General features: G+C 47.0%; 1 protein-coding gene across 1 annotated transcript in view; it reads left to right on the forward strand.

The window, feature by feature from the left end:
* The window catches only part of LOC119161814 (uncharacterized), a 477,337-nt gene that overhangs the window by 226,664 nt on the left and 229,554 nt on the right, over positions 1 to 21,119 (forward strand). Inside the window, exon 11 of the mRNA XM_037414326.2 lies at positions 298 to 438. Within this exon, the coding sequence (XP_037270223.1) occupies positions 298 to 438 (141 nt within the window). The remainder of the gene's footprint in view (positions 1 to 297; positions 439 to 21,119) is intronic.

The following is a 21,119-nucleotide window of genomic DNA, read 5'->3' on the forward strand; positions in this document are numbered from 1 at the left end:
ATCAGAGAAGAAATGGAAGAAAAGAAAACAGGTCCACAAAAATTTGCCACCTGCAATTTGCAAAGTGCCGTTTGGAAGAGAACAAACAAAGCAAATAAATTAAAAAGAAGGCTTCCCACCTGCAGTCTTTCTTCAGTTTAAGCAGCACAAGCACGAAGCTTCCATTATTGTCGAGCTATGGACGCCAGACAGCGAGGGTATCATTAACATTTCCATTCTATGTGTTAGTGAAGTGCAGAAGTCGAAAAAATTTGCTGCATGGCATAAAAGCTATCACATTGTTTTTTTTCTATTCAGTGTTTGACGTGACGACAAATACACATCACCTGCTGTGCAGTCCGCACTACTGTGTGCCAAAGGTTGTGAGTGGCACTTGGTCGGAGGTCCGGGAGATGTGCACCAACACGGGTGGCTACCTCACCAGTAATGGAAGTGGAAGTGAGTGACATTACTGCTCTCTTTCTATAATACCCAACTCGAAAACCCCTGCCCTGTGTCTCCTGCAAAACATGCCTCATCAATTTTTTATTGGCGTAATGCAACGAGATGTTGGCGCACAAATTTGCCCGGCTATCCCAAATAATTTAGGGCAATGCAGCATGTGGAGTTCAAATCTCTCTGGGTAAGAAGTACACTGCACTGCATTAAAAAGTTTAGATGATTATTATGCCCGCTTTTAATGTGCTGTGAATTGATTGAAGACTACTTTCATGTGGACAAATGCAGACAGCATTAGCACGCAGTCAGAAACGCAAATCAAGTGGCAGTCTTCTTGGTAAATCAGCCGTCACCCAGTTGAATAGAGAAGGGCAAAGCACACTTTCCTCGGGCACTTCCTGCTTGACATCGTGTTCAATACTTTTTCATTCACTCGTTTGCACGAATTTTTTTCGACCTCAAAAAAACTGAGACATTCATCGCAAGAAAACGCCAGAAATTCCGAATTTCAACATGTTTGTTATAACATATGCGTGACTGACGGTATCGAATGCCTTTTTTATGTTCAAAAATACTGAAATTGCCACGTTACCGCAAGCGCGTTGGTATTCCACATATTTTGCTACATCTAGTACAGCAGCTCCCACCACAGTGACTAAATGGCTCTACTTTTAAATACTTGCAGTCCTTTCCTTCTCTCCTCGCCTGGTTAACCTCCCTGCTACTTCCCTTCTATCTTTCTCTCTCACTCTCTCAGTTTTTCAAAACTTGTTCAAGTAGTTCAAGAACACATTGGTTTTGTTGCACCACCGCTCAAGCCGCGCGTCACTCATCTTATCCACCCCGGCCGTGGTGGTATAGTGGCTAAGGTACTTGGCTGCTGACCCGCAGGTTGCGGGATTGAATCGTGGCTGTGGCAGCTGCATTTCGATGACGGCGAAAATCGTGTAGGTCCGTGTGCTCAGATTAGGGTGCACGTTAGAGAACCCCAGGTGGCCGAAATTTCCGGAGCCCTCAACTACGGCGTCTCTAATACTCATATGGTGGTTTTGGGTTTTGGGTGATTCATATCAACTCATCTTATTCATTGCTTTGCACAATCAACCTTTAAGCTGACCAGACGAAAAGAATCGAATGGGCGGCTTTTAAGGTTTTAAAGTATAAATACCTCGACAGACTATTCAAGGTGGCGGTACTACTTATTCTATGCATAGATGATTATGGATGTCTAAAAGAGCTTTCGTGCATCTTAGCCCGACGTTTATTACCATAATCTAAGTAATGCCATCAATCAGTGCAGCCGAATTTTGATAACATGAAGCAATTGCACATTGCTGCTCGCTTATTGTGAATGCGCAGTCCAGTTGAGGATGTTGTTCCTAACAACACGCGTTAATGTTCTGCTTTGCTGTTGCAACAGAAATATTAAATGCTGCACATTCCTATATAGAACTATGTCTGCAATCGAGCTCAAAAGATTCAACTGCCACTACTATTTCCCGTGTGTCCATAGCCATAGCGAGCGCACGAAATAAAAAAAAAGTCAGTGTTACAGGACCATTGAAAGCTCGAATTATCAACCACAATCTTGGAACAAGTTTGTGAAGAGAGAGAGTGCTACAGAAACCACATCAGCGTCGTTTTCCCAATAATGCTACGCATCTGTGAATAACATTGTGTATTTTTAGTGTTTGTGTATGCTTCTAAGGTACCGCTAGGTCAGTAGGCTTTTTAAAACTCGCATGCGATGACTCAGAGGCGTTCATGTTTTCCGTCAACTGAAGCGTAATCTTTCGAGATTAGAACTTCTTTTGTACACACGTTCACACCATCCTGCCATTGTTCACACGCAACTGTTGAAGAATGCCACGTTGTACGCTTTTCTCTTTGCATCTCTTTTGGTTTTGCTTTGTTTTGAAGCTCCTTTGGTCTCTCTGTGTGCATCTTTTTTTTTCACTGCGGAAATTTTGATTTTCCGGAACGCACTGACGTCGCGTAATACACGACTTCTACCGCTTCACCTCCAAGAAAATACGACCACTCACTGCGGCTAGGATCGAACCCACAACCTCTGGGTCGGCAGCCGAGCAACGTAGCCAGTATTCTACTGAGGTGGATAGTCTGCACAACCAGATGTGCATTATCGAAGGAATAAGCGTGAACACGGCAAATGTACAAAAGAAGGACACTGTAGGAGAACATTATGGTGTTTTCTCAATCACTTCAACACTGATAGTACAGATTTTTCTAAACATGTACTATCAGTGTCAAATGAAACCCAAACAGCGGCAAGCCTTGGCGATGGCATATTACAGGCCGTCGACTTGTCAGTACGAACAGGCACGCATATATGCGCAAAGATGCTGAACAGAATGCCCGCGCCTCTCAATGGTGATAGTTGCTCGATTGATTGATTTGTGGGGTTTAACTTCTCAAAACCACCATATGATTATGAGAGACGCCGTAGTGGAGGGCTCCGGAAATTTCGACCACCTGGGGTCCTTTAACGTGCACTCAAATCTGAGTACACGGGCCTACAACATTTCCGCCTCCATCGGAATTGCAGCCACCACAGTCGGGATTTGATCCCGCTACCTGCGGGTCAGCAGCCGAGTACCTTAGCCACTAGACAACCGTGGCAGGGCAATGGTGATAACTGGACGGGGAGCGCACAACGCCATCAAAAAATACAGGCCGCTGTTCGGGTTTCATTTGACGCTGATGTTACCGTTTCCAACTTGTCCACTTTTATGTAACTAAATGGACATACCAAGACTAAGAAATAATATATTGGTCAGGCGGCCACTGTGTAACGGCTGTAACACTTAGTAAGGTTACACAAGTAGCCGGAGGGGCGCTGGCATGGAGGGACAGGAGAGTTGGCATGACACCACGGCTTCGTGACAAATTGCAACTAATTGTGTGTCTTCAGCTTGTTTCCTTGTAGGATTTTTTGTATGGTCTCTAGAAACGTCAGTGCTGACAGTGGACACCACGTCTGCTAAGGTTGGCCACTTTGTGAGCTTTCTTCGGTCACTTGATGCTTTCGCCGTGCCTCCGCGAAGCCAAGCCTAGCAGAGTTAAGGGCCGCGCAGGCCCTGCCCTGGGCTTTGCTGCTTGTGGCGGCTCCAAACCAAGTAATCGGATACGATCTGGAGTCTTTACAAATCATAAGCATGGACACCACTCAAAACGAGGCACTTCTACACATCGAGAAAGAATACCTCCAGTATAAGATCAGCATCTGGCGCAGAAAGAGTACCGTCGAGAGACGCCGGGGCTATTGCAGCCAAGTAACTCGCAGCGTCCCTCTCTGAGCCTGCCCACAGACATAATGCGCCAAGCGTCGCCTCAATTCATCTCAAGCAATTCAAGTGGTGGCTGCGGAACACGCCACGCGTTAAAAACGACGACATTAAGGTGGTGCTGAAACCGCGAGAGACACTCGACCTTAAGGCAAATTTTGGTCCTAGACAAGCTGGCGCTGTAGTGCGCAGCACCATCGGGGCCGACGCAAGTGTGGGGCTTGCAGTATCGCCCATCTGTGGTCAAAACGTGCTGGTGTGCACGCTAAAATCACTGGAGGCACCGAGAAACTATTCCGGGATGTTGCGCTACCGGTCGGAGACTGCCAGCTACCATTTGATATGTGGGGTTTAACATCCCAAAACCACCATATGATTATAAGAGACGCCGTAGTAGAGGGCTCAGGAAATTTCGACCACCTGGGGTTCTTTGCGGTGCTCTCAAGTCTGAGCACACGAACCTACAACATCTCCGCCTCCATCGGAAATGCAGCAGCCTCAGCCGGGATTTGATCCCGTGACCTGCGGGTCAGCAGCCGAGTACCTTAGCCACTAGACAACTGCGGCGGGGCTGCCAGCTACCATTTCGAGGACATCCCAAACTCTCCGGTGAGTTTTGTCGGGGCATCGTGCACATTTCTCAAAAGGAAATGTCCGAAACTGTGCGAAATAAATTGAGTGCTGAATGTATGTGCGCAAGCTGAGGGCCACTGCCATTGAAGTGCTAATCTTTGCGGGAACCAAGAGGTCAGAGATAGTTTTATACAGCTGCGAGAGACTCCCTGTTCGCCTGTACAAGAAGACAGTGCCTGCATGCCCCTTCTGAGGAGCAGTGTGCCATCAAGCAGACACTGGCCAACGACTACAGCCTGGGCGCTGCTCAAGCTGTAGAGTGGAGGTACCTGCTGCTACTCCTGATGGCCTAACAGAACACCAATGCATCCCTAGCGACTATCTTTGTGGCGGTGGCCACCAGACTAGAGCTACTGGGTGTGCTGGGTGGTTCTGAAAACCGATCAAGTCGGGGTACCCTTGTGGCTCTAAGTCGAAGACAGTGGAAAGAAAAAACAGTAGCTCCTGCACCCAAGACCAGCCCCAAGATAGCTGGTAAGCCAAAACCGAAGAAACCCCAAGCTGTGTGCTTTACCCATGTAAAGTCTGCCACCCAATCGAGGCCCCCTGTACCAAACGTCGGGGACTTCCCACCCTTGACACCCACCGAACCACAGGTGGGCAGTTTGGTTTTGGCCATCTCCAGACTCTCTCTCTTTTACTCCTTACCAAGACCGTTCCACAGCAGCAAGTAGAGGAGCTCAGGCACCAGAACCAAATTCTTGCATGCTAAAAACATGAATGAGAAGCCCAGCAGGCTCGGTCATCAAATCCAGTGCAGGGAGCCGATGTCGAAGACAGGGAAGACGGATCATCCGCAACATCTTGCCTTACTAGCGTCTCGTGGTACGATAGTTGCATCACTTTCCACTGCCGGGCACAGCAGTCACCACGAGTCTCTGTAGCGTAAAAGAGAGCAATTGGAGGATCGAGTGATAGCCCTCCCCAATCAAATTATGTGGGGAGTCTTCGAGACCCTTTCAGGTCATATTCATGACAGCATTAAGGGAACCCCTTCCTGAGATAGTGGCCCAGGTCTCTGACTCAGTCCTTAAAGCAGTGCAGCCCTGGATTAGCACCCAAATAAAACCACCACTGTGTGCGAGCCTCTGCAGCTCAAGCGCAAAACATCCTCCCGTCAGGCCGATGAAGGAGGCTTTGCATGCCCGGTTGCCGCTATGCCGGCGTGGCTTCAGCCTCAAGCCGCACCAGCTCCAAGCCCTAGCCGGTCACCCGCACCGTAAAATAAATACCTGGTAATGGCTAACCAACTTCATATACAGCAAAAAACTTACAAGAATTCAATGTTATCCAGTAGAACTGCTCGGGTATTAAAGCTTGTTAAAAAGGTTAAACCTAAAGCTCTATTTGTAGTCCGTAGGAAACATGCCAGTACTGCTTGCTTTGCAGGAGCAGGGCATGGATGTATAATTCTCTGGCTACAGTACTTTGCAAGGGGGACCATTGTTGTGCATATCGTAGTGAATAAATCTTATACCGCTATCCAGGTTGATTTATATTTGAGCACAGAATAAGAACAGATTCATATTTGAGCACAGAATACCTAAAGGTTATGGTATTGCCTCTCAGACTCTGTAACCCGTCAATGCATGTGATAAACATATACGCCCCCCTCCCCGGGCAAGCCGCGAGTAACTCTCAGTGAAATCTTTGTTCGCGCGATCAAACTAGCAGAAAGGGATCTTTTAGTGATCGTTGGGGACTTCAATGCACCCAGCATTCACTGGGGCTTTAACTACGAGAAGACCAGAGGACGTAAGATTACGGGGCCTATCACCTCCCACTGCTCATAGACGTGGCGTTCCCAATTCGAGTGGGAAGTCGGTAACACGTGACACGTGCTCGGACCTCTACCGTAAAAAATACTAGCAATGCTACCTGGGAGAACTAGGGAAATTCTCTCAGGAGCGATCACTGCCTACTCCGAATTATACTGAGAATTATACTCATGTGAAAAATGGGGTCAAGTCAAGCTGAAGAATTGGCGTAGATTCGGCGATCAGATGGCTCCTCCCGTACTCTTTTCTAGCGGCAACGGGGAGTTGGTTAAACACATACAGAATATTCAGAAAGAACACGTTACTGCACTACAAAACACCAAAGAGATACTCGCAGTAGACACGCACACTCTGCACATATTGGAAGCGTGCTGAAGTTTAACAGAGCTTTGAAAAAAAGCTGTAAACTAATTGTTCAAAACTATGCACTCGCATAGCCCAAATCACTGAGCAGGCTGCAGCGCATTCTGCCCAATTCTCAGATTCAAAGTGAATTGCCCGTTGCGACGCCACACATCATCGGATGAGCTCGAGGGGGACATTGCGTCTCTATCGCAGCTTCATAGACTAGTCTCAAACGAGAGAGGAGATGCAAAAGCAGCTCCGGTGGGCTCGGCAGGGGTACCCAGGGACAACGCCTCAGCTTGCGGGTACTTTGGGGGACAGATATTTGTGTCGTACGGAGGACACAATTGGGCCAGGGTTCACGTACTCTAGTGAACCTAATCAGCAGCTCGAAGCCAATTTTACGTTGCATGACCTTAAAGCTGCCTTAGCAAAATGCGCCTGAATTTGGCCCCAGGACGGCATCGCATAACAGTCAAACTGTTGGCGTTTGTTAAAATACATTAACCAGATCTACATTAACCCGAATACATTAAACTGAATGGAAAACATCACTTGTGCCTTTTATCCCCAAAGCAGGCAACAATGTGAATACAGAAAATCTGATGCCCATATCAATGACCTCATGTGCGGGAAACCTGATGGAGACAATGGTACGGAATCGCCTATCTCCATACCTGGAGTGTAACGGTTTCTTTGCAGACACCATGTTTGGGTTTCGCCCACGCATGTCTGCACAGGACGTCCTCCTTCAGCTGCACATGGACGTCATACAACCCACGAAGAGGCAACAAAGCTATCCTTGCCCTTGATCTGCAGAGGGCTCTCGATATTGATAAACACAGTAGCATCCTGGCCATTTTGAGTTCCACCGATTGCCGAGCTAGGACTTTCGCATATCTAAGAGATTTCCTCACTAAGCGCCAGGCCCTTCTTCGGATCGAGGACGATAAATATGGCCCGTACATGATGGGAACATGGGGTACTCCTGAGGGATCCGTGTTATGACCACTCCTGTTCATTACATCTATGATGCACATACCAAGCCAACTGGCCCTGGTGGAAGGCACTGAACACGCTGTATATGCTGATTACATTGCAATTCGGACCACTTAAGGGAGCCTTCAGGAATTGGAGCGCCGCCTTCAGCACACCGCATCTATGGTCGAGGCGTATGCCAATGATTCTGGGCTCCAGTGTGTCCAAATAAATCAGAGCTTCGGCCTGTACGAGCGAATCGAAAAGACAACACAGGTATACACATCTCTCTCTATCTCTATGCTGTTCCCATCAGAGATGTCGAGGAAATGCGGATTCTGGGCCTTTTCATTCACTACAGACTTACACCACTCTCTACTATCGCAAAATTCAAGAGAGTGGGCGAACAGGTAGGCCACATGATCTACCGTGTTGCTAACAAGTGGGCTGGTGTGCGAGGCAGGGACGCGCTTCGGCTCGTCCGTGCCTTCGTCACTAGTCGTATTTTCTACTCCTTGCCTAACCTTCGCAATAACAAGCAAAAAATACGAAAGAATTGACGCCGATAACCACAAGGCTACAAAAAAGAGCTCTGAATCTGCTGGTGGCTACATCCAACACAAAAAAATAGGCATTGGTTGTGCACAACTCCTACAAGGAGTCGCGGGAGGTGCACCTCATAATTGACTACACGCAGCTCATGAAGACGTCCCCTGGGAACCAGCTGCTCAACGGTTTCAACATTCAACACACTTGCACTCCAGAGGAGGTGGAGCGTATTCCGGATCTTTGGCGCGAAATTCTCTGGGTCACTCCGCTTCCTTCTAACATGTACATGCACACAAATTAAACCAGGCGACAAGCGCGGGATCAAACGCTTGAAAGACAACATGGTTCCCGACCAGGTGTATACTATGTAGACATAGAAGGGCCGATGCCCAAAGGATTTTACACGGCCACTGTAGTTCACCAGGAAATACACCTCAACGGGCTCTCATTCAGAGCACAAAATTCAAAGTGGGCTGAAGAAGTAGCGATAGCGCTTGCTGCCACATATCGCATTGCGAAGACGATAATACGATAATAACAGGTTCGAAAAAAGCGTTTGCTCACTCCCTAGCAGGGGAGATATCTCCCTTAGCTAGCCATATTCTAAGACGGGATGTCGCTGATCCAACCCAAAAATGCATAGTTTGGGCTCTTGGCCATCGGGGTTTACGAAGTAAAGAGGCCGCTGACGCTGCCGACCGAGCGCTTACCCACCGGGCTCCTCACCCCAGCTCTTCTGATTAGGAGGCAAATACAGCACTGCTGCGGTTCAGAGAAGTTATTTCCTATTATCGCAACACTCACCGGCATTTCCCGGCTCCTAAAAAGAGGCTAGGTAAAGTGGATGAGCGAACTTCAAATTGCCTGCAGACACGTACTCTACTCTGTCCTGCAATTACCAGAGAATAACCCGAAGAAGGATTGGAGGTGCCCACACTGTGGGGAGACCTCTGACATATTCCACGTGGTGTGGGCATGTGCGAAAAATCCCCACCTGCCCCTTTTTGTGACCCCTTCCCGAGAGGCATGGAAGACTGCCCTCCTCCACTGCTTCTCGCTGGATTCTCAACGCACTCTGGTAAGACAGGAACGAGTCGATGCCTCCACCTTTGGTGTCCCAAAGTAGGGACGCTGACCATGTAGTGGAGTCATGCTTTAGTCCTAAACTCATTTTTATCAATAAACGTGTACATAACTTACAAGTAGCTGTTTCTGAGTGGATGTTATCATCCTAAGCATCGAAGATAATTATAATCATTTCTATTTTGTCGTGTTTACGAGCCTCATAAGCGGGCTATTTTGTGCTGGTTTTAATACGGTAACAATGTAGACTTTCTTAGCGGGTTTCTACCGTCTACCTACTGTACACACACACACACACACACACACACACACACACACACACATATATATATATATATATATATATATATATATATATATATGCGAGTTTCTGCAAGAAAAAGCGGACGAGGGGAGAGGGCACATTTGGCTCTGTATCGTGGCTGATGTTTTGGGAAAGCTGGAGCGGATCACGTGTATCTTTTTGTGTGTGTACAGTCCGACGCCGCGGGCAGACGCCGAAGCACCTGAACTTTTAATTCAAATGTGGGATGCGGTTGTCACAGAACGAGCGCTCAAAAAGGGCGCGCCGCCAAATTCTCGCGATGAAACGCCGGAGTGACGCCGCGAGGTCAACGATAAAAGAACAAAAAAGAGAAAACAAACATCCAAGGCTCCCCGGGCGCGCGACTCTCTCCCCTCTGAAGCGTGGCTTCGCCGACGAACCTCCTCACCCCACATCGGCGGCCGAGCAAGCACTCGAAATTTCTAGATGGAAAGGGGCGTGTTATGCCGGGTTGAGTCATCTGTCGGGGACGGTTCTCGTACAGTCTCGCGCCTTCCCCCAGCCTCCGCTGCATATCGCGCCGACGAAATGATGAGAACTTTCTGGAATGTCGCGCGGAAGGTATTTAACCGAGCAGCGGAGATGAGAGATCAGGAGAAGACGGAAGTTAGCGCCAGAGCGCGTAGGGATTCCGCCGTGTAGTCGGCGAACGTTTTGTCCGTAGAGACAAAGCAGGAGAAGAAGATGATTTCCACCTGAGGAGTGACGACTCGAGCTACAGGCAAGAGTGTGTGTTTACCGCTATCGAGCGAAGACGCGTGGCAACAGCTGCGTGTGTGAAGCCGACGTGTTTCCGGCGAAGAAGTTTGAATCTCGGAGAGTGGCCGATTGAAGACGCGAGGTTTCTTGGAAGAGAAACTTCGGCGAGGTTTCCTGGAAGAGAAACTTCAGGGGCAGTGGAACGACAACAACGCTGGACTTTGAGTGAGTGATTCTCGGAAGAGTATCATCCCGACTTTTGTTCCAGGAACTTTGGACTGAATAGGTTTTCTGTCTCTTTAGTCTTTGAGTGTCTTGGTTGTTCAATGCATGCGACTGCATTGTAGTGCGTATTGTTGTCTGTGTCCGTTGTTTTGAGTGTGGCTGATTGTACTGTGTAGTACGTTGTTTGATCGGTGACATATTGTACTCAGCTATTGTGGAGGGAGCCTACATGTGTATTGTTTTCGATTTGCCATCATTGAGAATATAATTTTGTTCGTTCATGAACTCTCGGCTCTGACTTGTTCTTTGGGCCACAGCCGGCGCCAAAAAGCACCACTTCTAAATTGTCCACGCTTTCGCGGTGCGGTTCGGGGGGCCGATACTTCGGCCCTTGGAATTATCCCGGCGATCGCCTTCCTAATTAACGGGACCTCTGACAGTGGTAAAGCTGCTATATTCTTCATTTCTTGTCTTTACGTTAGTAGCCTCCTCTGGCGGTGCGCCTTATCTACCCTAAGTACAATACAGGGATTACCCGCCCAGTCTCCATGGCTCTGCGTCGTTCCTTCCCTCTTCTCTTGTCCGGTAGTTTGTTCTTTTTCTATTTCTCTTTTTCTTTTTGGGGGCCCCGAGCTGTGACGGCGACCCTCCGATACTGGTTGTGGAACTCTTGTCACTCCACTCACATCCTCCGAAGAAGGCTGGGCTACCAGCCGAGACTGTTAGGATTAAATGAATAAATATTTTGGTCCCTAAATTGCACTACTCTCGAAGTTAGTAATTTTATAACGATAGCAAGAAAAAGCTCTGTTCATATAGGGCGAAGATGGCGTAGTGGTTAGAGCATCCGCCTCGCATGCAAAAGGTTCGTGGTTCAAATTCCGGTGCCGCGCAGTTCCCAACCGGATAAAAAAATCCGCGTTGTGATGGAACTGCATTAAGTGGCCTGGGGTGCGGCCTCACCGGTAACCACAGCTGGGAACGCACTCCCTCACCAGAGAAGGATTAGCCACCCTGGTGCATTATCTGGCCACTACCTCCCACATGCATACATGCATACGTCATATATATATATATATATATATATATATATACATATATATATATATATATATATATATATATATATATATATATATATATGTGTGTGTATGTGTGGGTAGAAGCCGACGAAAAAGAAGTGCTTTTGAACCAAACATGGGGTATGAGCCAAGCTAAGTCTCCCAGTCATCATTGCTTCACACAAGTCGACAGGATGAAGACCTGGCCGCCGCTATGCAGCCTCACATCATTCACGAAGCCGCTGGCAATATGTTTCAACTGAATATCGACCACAGAAGAGGCGATCTCAGGCGCTTGCAGTTACTGGCATCATGACAGAGCCATCGACTGGCCTTCCTATCTCCAACTACACCGGAGCAGTGGACTATGGACTTGTACAGTTCTGGTTCTACCTGTTCGAGCTCCACGCTACCGCTGCGTCCTGGTCGGAACGGGAGATGATCACGATCTTCACTGTCTACATCTCCGGTGCGGCATTTAAGTTTTACCGCACCCACATCTTTGAAAACGACCAGTCATGGCAAAATATCAGAGAAGAGATGATCACCTATTATAATGACAATGAAAAAGACCTACTTATTGCCAATCATCAGGAGACAACCACACTCCATCGTCAATTTCCTAAGCAGTCTTCAAACATTCCACAGCCCAGTGCGAATTTACAACTTCCACAAGACGAAGTGGAACACGAGTTCACTGAGAGGCGACCATGCGTATTTTGCGAAAAACACAGCCATCCAGCGTGCCTCCCTTCTGCATGAAAGTCTCTTTTTCCAAAGCCGTCGCATCATCATATGATACGAAACGTCGCTCACCCTACTGATACCCTTCATTCTTCGTCTTGCATACATGGTCCACCACCTGGTTCTCTACGACGCAGTTCTTCGAAGGCTCTTAACGATCTCTATTCGTGTCATAACGGCGCCTTGTTTATGGCAGACCAGCTGACGCATAGAGAAAATACCGAACAACGCCATGACGGCTCGGAGAGTGAAAATCCTGAATTGCCATTGCTTGGCTCTTTCGTCGCTCACAATGCTCACCTCACGCCTCACACGCCCACTATGGTCGCGATAGAGCTGTGGAACTTGGAGGATACTCAGCCATGCCCTGCGGCTTCTATCCAGATTCATTCGTCAGAACAGTTCAATTCGTTAGTTGCATGGAAAGACGGGTATTCACGACTCCAATCTGACCAAACCACGCCTGTTGCGATGTTGTCGTCCAGTACACAGCCACCTGAAACTCAAAACAGAGAAGGCTCAGGCGCATCAAACGTCGCACGCTACAAGGCGCAAAAATTACTTATGGTGAACAGCGAAGAGGAAGCCCCGGATGAACTATCTGTCAGCTCTGAATTTTTTTCGTCGCAAGACTTCATTTATACGCACCGCAAACTCACCAAAACCTGGAATTAGAGCCTGGTGATGCCACGTCACCTGTGGCACCCTCATGCAGTGCTCACCAATTCAAGAATCGAACCGATTGAAAAGTACCTCATACGTCAAACCTTGTACGCAGTTGTCTTTCAAAAGGGTCTGTAATGAACTATGTCACCGAAGCTTTTGAAGAGCAAGCTAGCAATGATGGCGCACCATTAACCATGCCCGATAAGCAAGACACCTGTTTACAATGCACCTGTTGCCTAAAAGATACGTCAACTTGCGAAAGAAATGAATGTCCAATTTTGCAAGAAGCTCCACTTCAGCCATCTCCTGAGCATTATCAGCAAAGCAAGCATAGCCAAGCCCACAAACTCATGCGACAACAAAAGACACTGCAAAGAAGGCATCGATGAATGCGAAATTCAACGGAAGCACACTCAACAATAGAAGAACAGCAGAAAATAAGATCGCCAACCCAAAACTATTCCAAGACATCAAATTTTCTCGCACAGAGGAAAGTCGCTAGTGACGCTCCCTGCGCCTGCAGTTACACAGGCCGCAACACCGCGGAAAACGCCAAGAAAGATGAGGAAGCACTTCTTGCATAACACCAACACTCGGGCATCACGCCGTCACTATCCGTCAAAAAGCACGCTTTCTGGAAGCAAAGCGTCTGTCACAGCCACGACTCAAAATCCAACGCATGAGACATCCAACTTTTCAACGCTACAAAGACTCCCAACCTTGTTCATTCCTCACTACTAACCAGGCTGTGTCACGATCATTTTCCACGCTCAAGGCATGGTTATGCTCTCCAGAACGCAAAAGCCAACCTTGCCCCCCTGAGGTCTCCTAGATATCACCAGACTGCCTTTGCTGTGAAAGTTTTGTGCAAGTGCATGGAATGACCATGTGACATAGAACTACTGCATTTTCTGGAATTGTTTATTTAATTATGAGACTCCACTTGTTCATGCTTTATAGATTGTAGATCACGCATTCCTTCGGGGGGGGGGGGGGTCATGTGACGTAAAAAAGTAACAATGATTGGTAGAAGTCGAGGAAGAAGAAGTGCTTTTGGAATAAACATGGGGTATGAGCCAGGCCACGTCTTCCAGTCTTCATAGCGTCACATATATATAAATTATTCAATACTGTGGGACTTTTCAGGCCTATACAGAAAAGGGCATACAAAGCAAATCAGACTTTATATTGCGGATACGAAGAAAGAAGGAACAATATGCTTTACAATGCTTACAAAACAACGATATAACAACATGAAAGCATTAAACCAACAATGCGTAAATGTTTCACTGGAGCAAAAAATAGTTAACATGAAAACATCTTTCGGTAACCTAATTGACACACAGACGCAGGCTGTTAAGCACGTCTAGCAATCTGTGATTACATGTGCGATATGCTGTTTGCACCTTTATTTGCGCACAGATACCGAAGAGTGCCTTTAAATAACTTTGCAGCAAAAATAAAAATTCAGCACTAAGACGTCATTCAGCAAGTCCTTCTACATCTCTAACTACGGAAAAAAGGATACTTAAGCGCGTGACAAGAATTGGTGTATGCATTTTTTGTTGTTAGTTCTGCTGGAGGAATGCTTCGGAGCTCTTAGGTAATCATCCTTATTAAAGTTTACCAGGTTGCGTGAAAGAAGAAAAAGAAACTTCAGACTAGCTAATTGTCGTCGGCTAGCAAAAGTTGCGAGACTTGCTTCCAAACACAGTGCGAAAACCCTCTCTTTCCAGGCACACTTGAAAAAAAAATCAATCTAAGATCCCTGTGCTGAATTTTTTCTAATGCATCAATAATGTTCTTTTGGCACGAGTTCCAAACTTGCGGTGTATTCGAGGACGTGTCTCATAAGGGCTTTGTACCCTGTTATTTTATTTTGAGAAATGCCTGTTAGTTTACGCCTTAAAAACATAGGTGTTTAAATTCACGTGCCGAAATTTAAAATATATGGCCATTATACTTTAAAGATGATGTTATTGTGACCCCCAGATACTTTACGGTATTATTCTGTTTGATGTCTGCCCCACAGAAGGTGTACTTAAAGTGAAGTGGCGTCTTTATATGAGAAACTGTATTGCACATGGTTTCATCTGTACTAATTTGCATAGCGTGTTTTTCACACCATGTTTCAATAGTCTTTAGAGATTTCTCAAGTTTCACCTGGTCTTCTGTTGAGCTAGTGGGAGAGTATATACCACAGTCGTCTGCAAATAGCCTCATTGTAATGCCTCGTTTCATAGCTGTGTAGATGCCTGTGAAGTAAATGAGAATGAGTGCTGGTTCTAATACGGATCCCTAGGAAACACTAGAGAACCTGTCGGCACGGTTCGACTCGGAATTTTCGAAAGAGACATACTGGGTGCGACCAGAAAGATTAGCAGCAATCCAATTAACTATTTTTGAGTTAACGCCAAATTATTCGAGTTTCTGTACGAGTAACAAGTCCAGGACGTGGTCTAATGCCTTATAAAATAAATAACGCAACTGTTTGCTGTCTAGAATTAGTCGTTGTAGTCAAGTCATGAGTAATTTCTAAAAATTGTGTAGTGGTCGGAAGCTTCCTTCTAAAGCGGAGTGTTCGGGTAAAGCAGTTTATTTTTTTGGATGATTAATATGTGCTTTATTTATGATATTTGCCATTAGTTCGCACCATGTGCTTCTCAGTGATATTGACCTGTAGGTGTTTATAAGTTCTTTGTTCCCACTGCTAAGGATAGGAATTAGTTTTGCATACAACCCATCACCAGGAAGCACCGCTGTTTCTAACGATAAAAAATGTGTTGTGCAAGCAAGGGGATAGAATAGTGCCGGGTCTCGCAGAGGAGAACGCCATGTTTTTGGAGTGAATGGACACAGCAGGCGCAGTTGAAGCGATCCACAACACACCTTTTTTTGTGACACTTAGAACGACAATATTGCCAGCCAAATATTTATAAAGAAATTGTGATCAACACACTAAAACAGCCTTACACAAAAGTACACAACACTTAACAACATAGCAGACACAAGAACATCCACAAGGCAGCGTCGCCAACGCTTCACACACCACGTGCGCCTCCGGTAGACGGCCCGCGGTGCCGAGCACCGGAGCTCACCGCGAGAGAGCACCGTTCGGGCCAAACTCCACCCGCCACAAAAATTGGCCCCGTATTTTCATGTTTCATCGCAAATGTCGTCGAAGGACGATAGTCTTGCGGGTGGAGAGTGAACAAATTGTTTATTTGATGTTCTTCGCGAGAAAATTGGTGAATTGTATTCTGGAAGCATTGCGTGAGAGAGTCTCAATTTGTGCAGCGAAGGCGAACAAGCATATGGACGCACGTTAGACACGAGTGCCATCTGGCAGTTATCTTCAAAATTGAAGGAAGGCGTTCGTCCGCGCAGAGAAAGATGTGCGCCTGTCTCGGAGGCGATAAAGAGTAGAACGCAAAGCAACAAGCAGGTGCCACTACCGTGTCGTCTTAGCAAAGCGCAGGAAACACTTGCCTTTTTGAGCATCGCGTTGCACTCTGCGGTTCTTATAATTGCTTGTGTTTGCCTTCTGTATTTTAAAGGCACACATACAAAACATCGACTTGTTGTGGTAGTGCCTCAGATGTGCGAAATAATTGCTTTTTACTGGAAAATTGCACAAATATGACTGCTGAAACTCGAGCAATATTGGTGGGCACTGCAGATGGGGTTGGTCGTTCGAGGTATAGTTTGGTGCCGCTAAGTGGATTGTTACCGTGGACAGAGAGACAAATGTACAGACAGACAAAGACAGACAGACAGACAGACCTAAATTTTGGCATCGAAGGTCCCCAGAAAGACCATTGTCTTTACTTGCCCATCTCTCCCATGCCAACACGAAGGCGTGCCGCAAGCCGTAACTGCCGGTGCCATCGTTCTAACCATGATGATGATGGTGGGGATAAAACGCTTGTAAGCCCGACGACATCTACCGCTCAATAGTTGTGACCCCTGGTTACCGCTTCTGCTCGAGACATGTGCGCCAAATTGTGCAAACAACTTTACAGGGGATGTAAGCACATACATTCTTCTAGCCTTAATACAAACCATATTCCGAAAAAACACTAAATAAATCAGCTACACAAGCTCTAACAAACGATAACAACCCATATTCCTAAGGAATGTCCGTGCACGATGACAACACCACCGGTCAACACTGCTGCACTGTCCTGCTCGAGGACGTCACCTCTGTACGCGTCCTGCAATGGTTACGTTTCCATCGGCGTGAGGAACCATCCATCACGCCGACACGTCTTCTGGTTGCGATCAACACTCACGAGGGCGCCGAACTGCACACAGTTGTGCAGGTCCCAGGAATGCCCATCGCCCGATCTCATGAATGCATTCCTGGCCAACGGCAAAGACGATGTCCCGAAGACAGCCAGCCACGGCCTACTTCACTCCCGCTGCGTACATTTAAAACTCTCGAAAGAACAACGCAGTAGGCCAAAGGGAAAGAAGCTGCGGGCTCCTCGCCCACGTGGTATGATGGTAAGTACTGCTAGGCAATACTTTGGCGGTGGCCGAGACGCCCAGCTAAAATAAAACAAATGTCACTTTTCCTACTCGCGCATCGCAAGATACAAAATCCGAGGGAAGCAACGTGAAACAACTCAACGCTACAATCTACCTAGTTGTGTTACGTGTGAAGGGCAGCTACGAAGAGCCTTTGGCCTAATTAGTCGCTTGACAAGAATCGGCATCCACCCAGTACCCAACCTAGGCGAAGAAGAGGCAGCAGCAAGGAAACGTCCGCTCTGTAAGATGGGCCTACTCACTCACCGCACACAGCAGCTTACCGAGCGATCGGCGCCCACGCTCGTGGACGGTGTGATGACGCTCCGGCGTCGAGCCACAATACAAGACAGCAATGAAGCCCAGCTCCCTGAGCCCAAACAGATAGAAGAAGCTATTTACAGAAAATCAGACCACACACGAGGCTTCCATACTCACTCGCTTCAGGCTTGGCCTACAATCCATGTTTTCTAGGGTTTGCTCACCCCATGATGCAGACCACGTGGCTCACGTACCAACTCAATAACGTCCTCGCAAACCACCCACAACAAAAACTTCTTGCGGACACAAAAAATTAAAACTCAATGTGCGGTTAAATTCAAACCCATCACTAAAATTGATCTCTTCGCTCTCAACAAAGCACACCGCTGACGCTAGCAATGCAAGTCTCCCTAGGCACCTTAGGTCTACTCTTCCCCGACTCAAGCAAAAGCTTGTACCGAACCACGACCACTGTCTTCCGATGCTCCAAGAGCTTCTCGTTGGGCAGCCAGTGTGGAGTCTCGTTGTGGAGAGCGCCACGCTCTTTGAATGAATGAACACAGCAGACATGATCGGAACGAACCAACACAGCTTTATTTACTTACTTTTGGAACGACGATATCGCCAGCCGAATGAGTATACAGTAATTGTTATCAACACGCTCAAACAGTCTTAAACAAAATTACACAACACTTAACAATATACCAGACATGAGCACACAGAAAGCGGCGTCGCACGTGATTGACTCACTACGCGAGTCCCCGGCCGACAGCTCGCGGTGCCGTGCACCGGGGCCCACCACGCGAGACAATTCTTCGCGCCAAACGCCACCCACCAGAAAACTCGCTTATCTCTCTCGTACAGCCACTAGGGCGAGCCGCCAAGCGTCACTGCCGGCATGATGATGATTCAAATGTTAAAACGCTCGCGAGCACAACGCTACCTACCACTCAATAGTTGTGACCCCTGATTGCGGCTTCTGCGCAGGACACGTGCGCCACGAGGCGCAAACGACTTTACAAAAAATATTAGCACCCCACCAGTAGACACAATAATGCTGAGTGATAATAATTTGTGGGGTTTAACGTCCCAAAACCACCATGTGATTATGAGAGACGCCGTAGTGGAGGGCTCCGGAAATTTCGACCACCCGGGGTTCTTTAACGAGCACACATATATGAGCACACGGGCCTACATCATTTCCGCCTCCATCGTAAATGCAGCCGCCGCAGCCGGGATTTGATACCGCGACCTGCGGGCTGAGTGATATGTAATTGACCACAAGATCAAGTGGTGTTACCGTCTGTCATAACCACTCCAAGCGTGGATTGCTTGCTGTGTCAATGGCTAGTCGTGGGGTGTTTTCATGGGTGGGTGCATCATGCAGATTCTCATGATAGTGCAATTTTGACTACCAGAATGTATGCCCAAGAAAACGTACAAAAAGCACTTGGCCTTGAAAGACTGTGCACGCGCTGTTAAAATATCGCTGACTGCACTTGTGGAGAGCGCAGTGTATTATGGCCGTACTCTCCTTCGCCAGAGTAATTTCCGTGTGTGCAGCGCTTATTGGGTGAAGCCGACCAGAAAATGCACTTGAAGATGCCCTGAATGCACTTGATTGTGAGGAGTATAAAATATTCTGTGACTGAACTATTTTAACGGATTGGAAGAACAAATGAAGAAAGCTTTCAAGACTACGCACGTTTGCATTTTTAGGTGTTAAGTGCGGTACTGTCCGTTGTCAGTTTTGTGATGGCTTTGAGCTGTGCTTAAGATGTCGTTTTATTGCACTATCCACATAGGCAATAATACATGACAAATAAAACTGTGGCGTTCCCAGTTGTGTTCTTATGAAGCGAATTTCATACAAGATACAAAACCTACACTTAGGTATGATTTGTAACCTAAATGGCCAAATTAATGCCGACAGCGTGCCTTAAATGTTAGTCTGAAAAGCTTCAGCCACATTTTCTTCTTTTTTACGCTATTTTGAGCGTCTCTGTGACGTTGGCTTCGAATGATGGTAGGCAGTGGAGAATATTTTCTGAAAAAAATATTTCGTCCCATCAAATTATCAGATCTTTCTGGCATCGCTGTCATTCAAATACTCAGCCCGTGATGAGTCTGTGCGAAAGTGCTTGCTCTTAAAAAAGCACTCACATCAAATTTCAGAATCTAGATGTTCTCTTCCTCTGATCGCTCTGAGTGCGTAAGTCGTCTTGGCCAAACTTGACAGGAATCCGTCGCGTGGAACTTATTTTATTTCGCGACAAACAACGCACGAGAGTTTATCGCAATTGGGGTTCCCTGTGACATTGACACTGGTGTTACATGTTCGGTGTAATTCATTCCACAAATACCATCCTGAGTGACGATGCACTAGTAGCGGGACGTGTACGATCCGAGTGTTCTTATCGAGGTGCTGACTGGCGCTGAAGTCTGGAAACGCACTCGCTTGTCTTGCCTGATCTTTGTCGCACCACTTTGAATAGTTTTGTGAAATCGGCAAGACCGCCTTGAAAGTAACGGTGAAAAAAGAGCATGATTGAACATGTGCTTGTCGGTCAGCATGTCGGAGAATCGTTCTGAGTTGCACGTGAGTTGCAGTCGTCTCTTTCGAGGCATGGAAAGGCGCAATTGGAGGAGTCTTTTTATATCACGTATGTGTCACACGCCAAAACTACCACAAGTTAATAAAGTAGAACAGCGTATAGTCAGATATCATCGCTAACATGTAACACGCAGGTATTGTTGAGTTTTAGTTCATCGTAGACTTTACGTTCGCGTAATACCATGTTACTGCCGCCACAACCACGATAGCCTGGATAAGTGGGGTCATCTGGAGGCGCAAAGGAAAACCTGGCAAGCAGGGAACGTATTCTATTTCTCCGCTGATGCTCATTCCCGATTGCAATATTTCATTGACTCGTCTGCGTATTCCTGAACGCTGTGCACGCCAAAACACACCAATAAAGCTGAGACACATGAGCGAACATGGCTGAAGCATGCATCTTTGGGCACCTCTTCACTGCTGCTTGGAATAGTGGCGTTCATTTTGAAATCGCTGTTCTGTAAAAGGTCAATCGATGCAAAAACAATTCGCGGCTTCATGAATTGCTGGAATTCTAAGCTCCAGACTATCGTATTTAACCCGAGTCGACACTTTACATGGCGATGACCGCAATGCAGCTGAAAAGGCATGAATGAATGTGTCCACCAAGCAGACGAAAAGTTGCCGGAGCAGCTGAGCCTGACGTCACTCTTTTCTGTGAAGTGGTCAGCTGTGGCACGATCTGGAGGTGACCGCAAAGTATCGCCACTGCTGGTGCTTACAGTGCTAAAAATGGCGGAATTGCCTGCAGTTTGGAATCATGCTACATACCAGCAATATAAACAATGAAAGTGGTAGTTATTCATCCCTCAGTTGCGTTTTAGGTCGTGAATCCTTGCTACCGGATTGATAGATATTCGCTGATGCACAAATCTTCGCATGAGT

This window comes from Rhipicephalus microplus, chromosome X (assembly GCF_043290135.1).
Source record: "Rhipicephalus microplus isolate Deutch F79 chromosome X, USDA_Rmic, whole genome shotgun sequence".
NCBI lineage: Eukaryota > Metazoa > Arthropoda > Arachnida > Ixodida > Ixodidae > Rhipicephalus > Rhipicephalus microplus.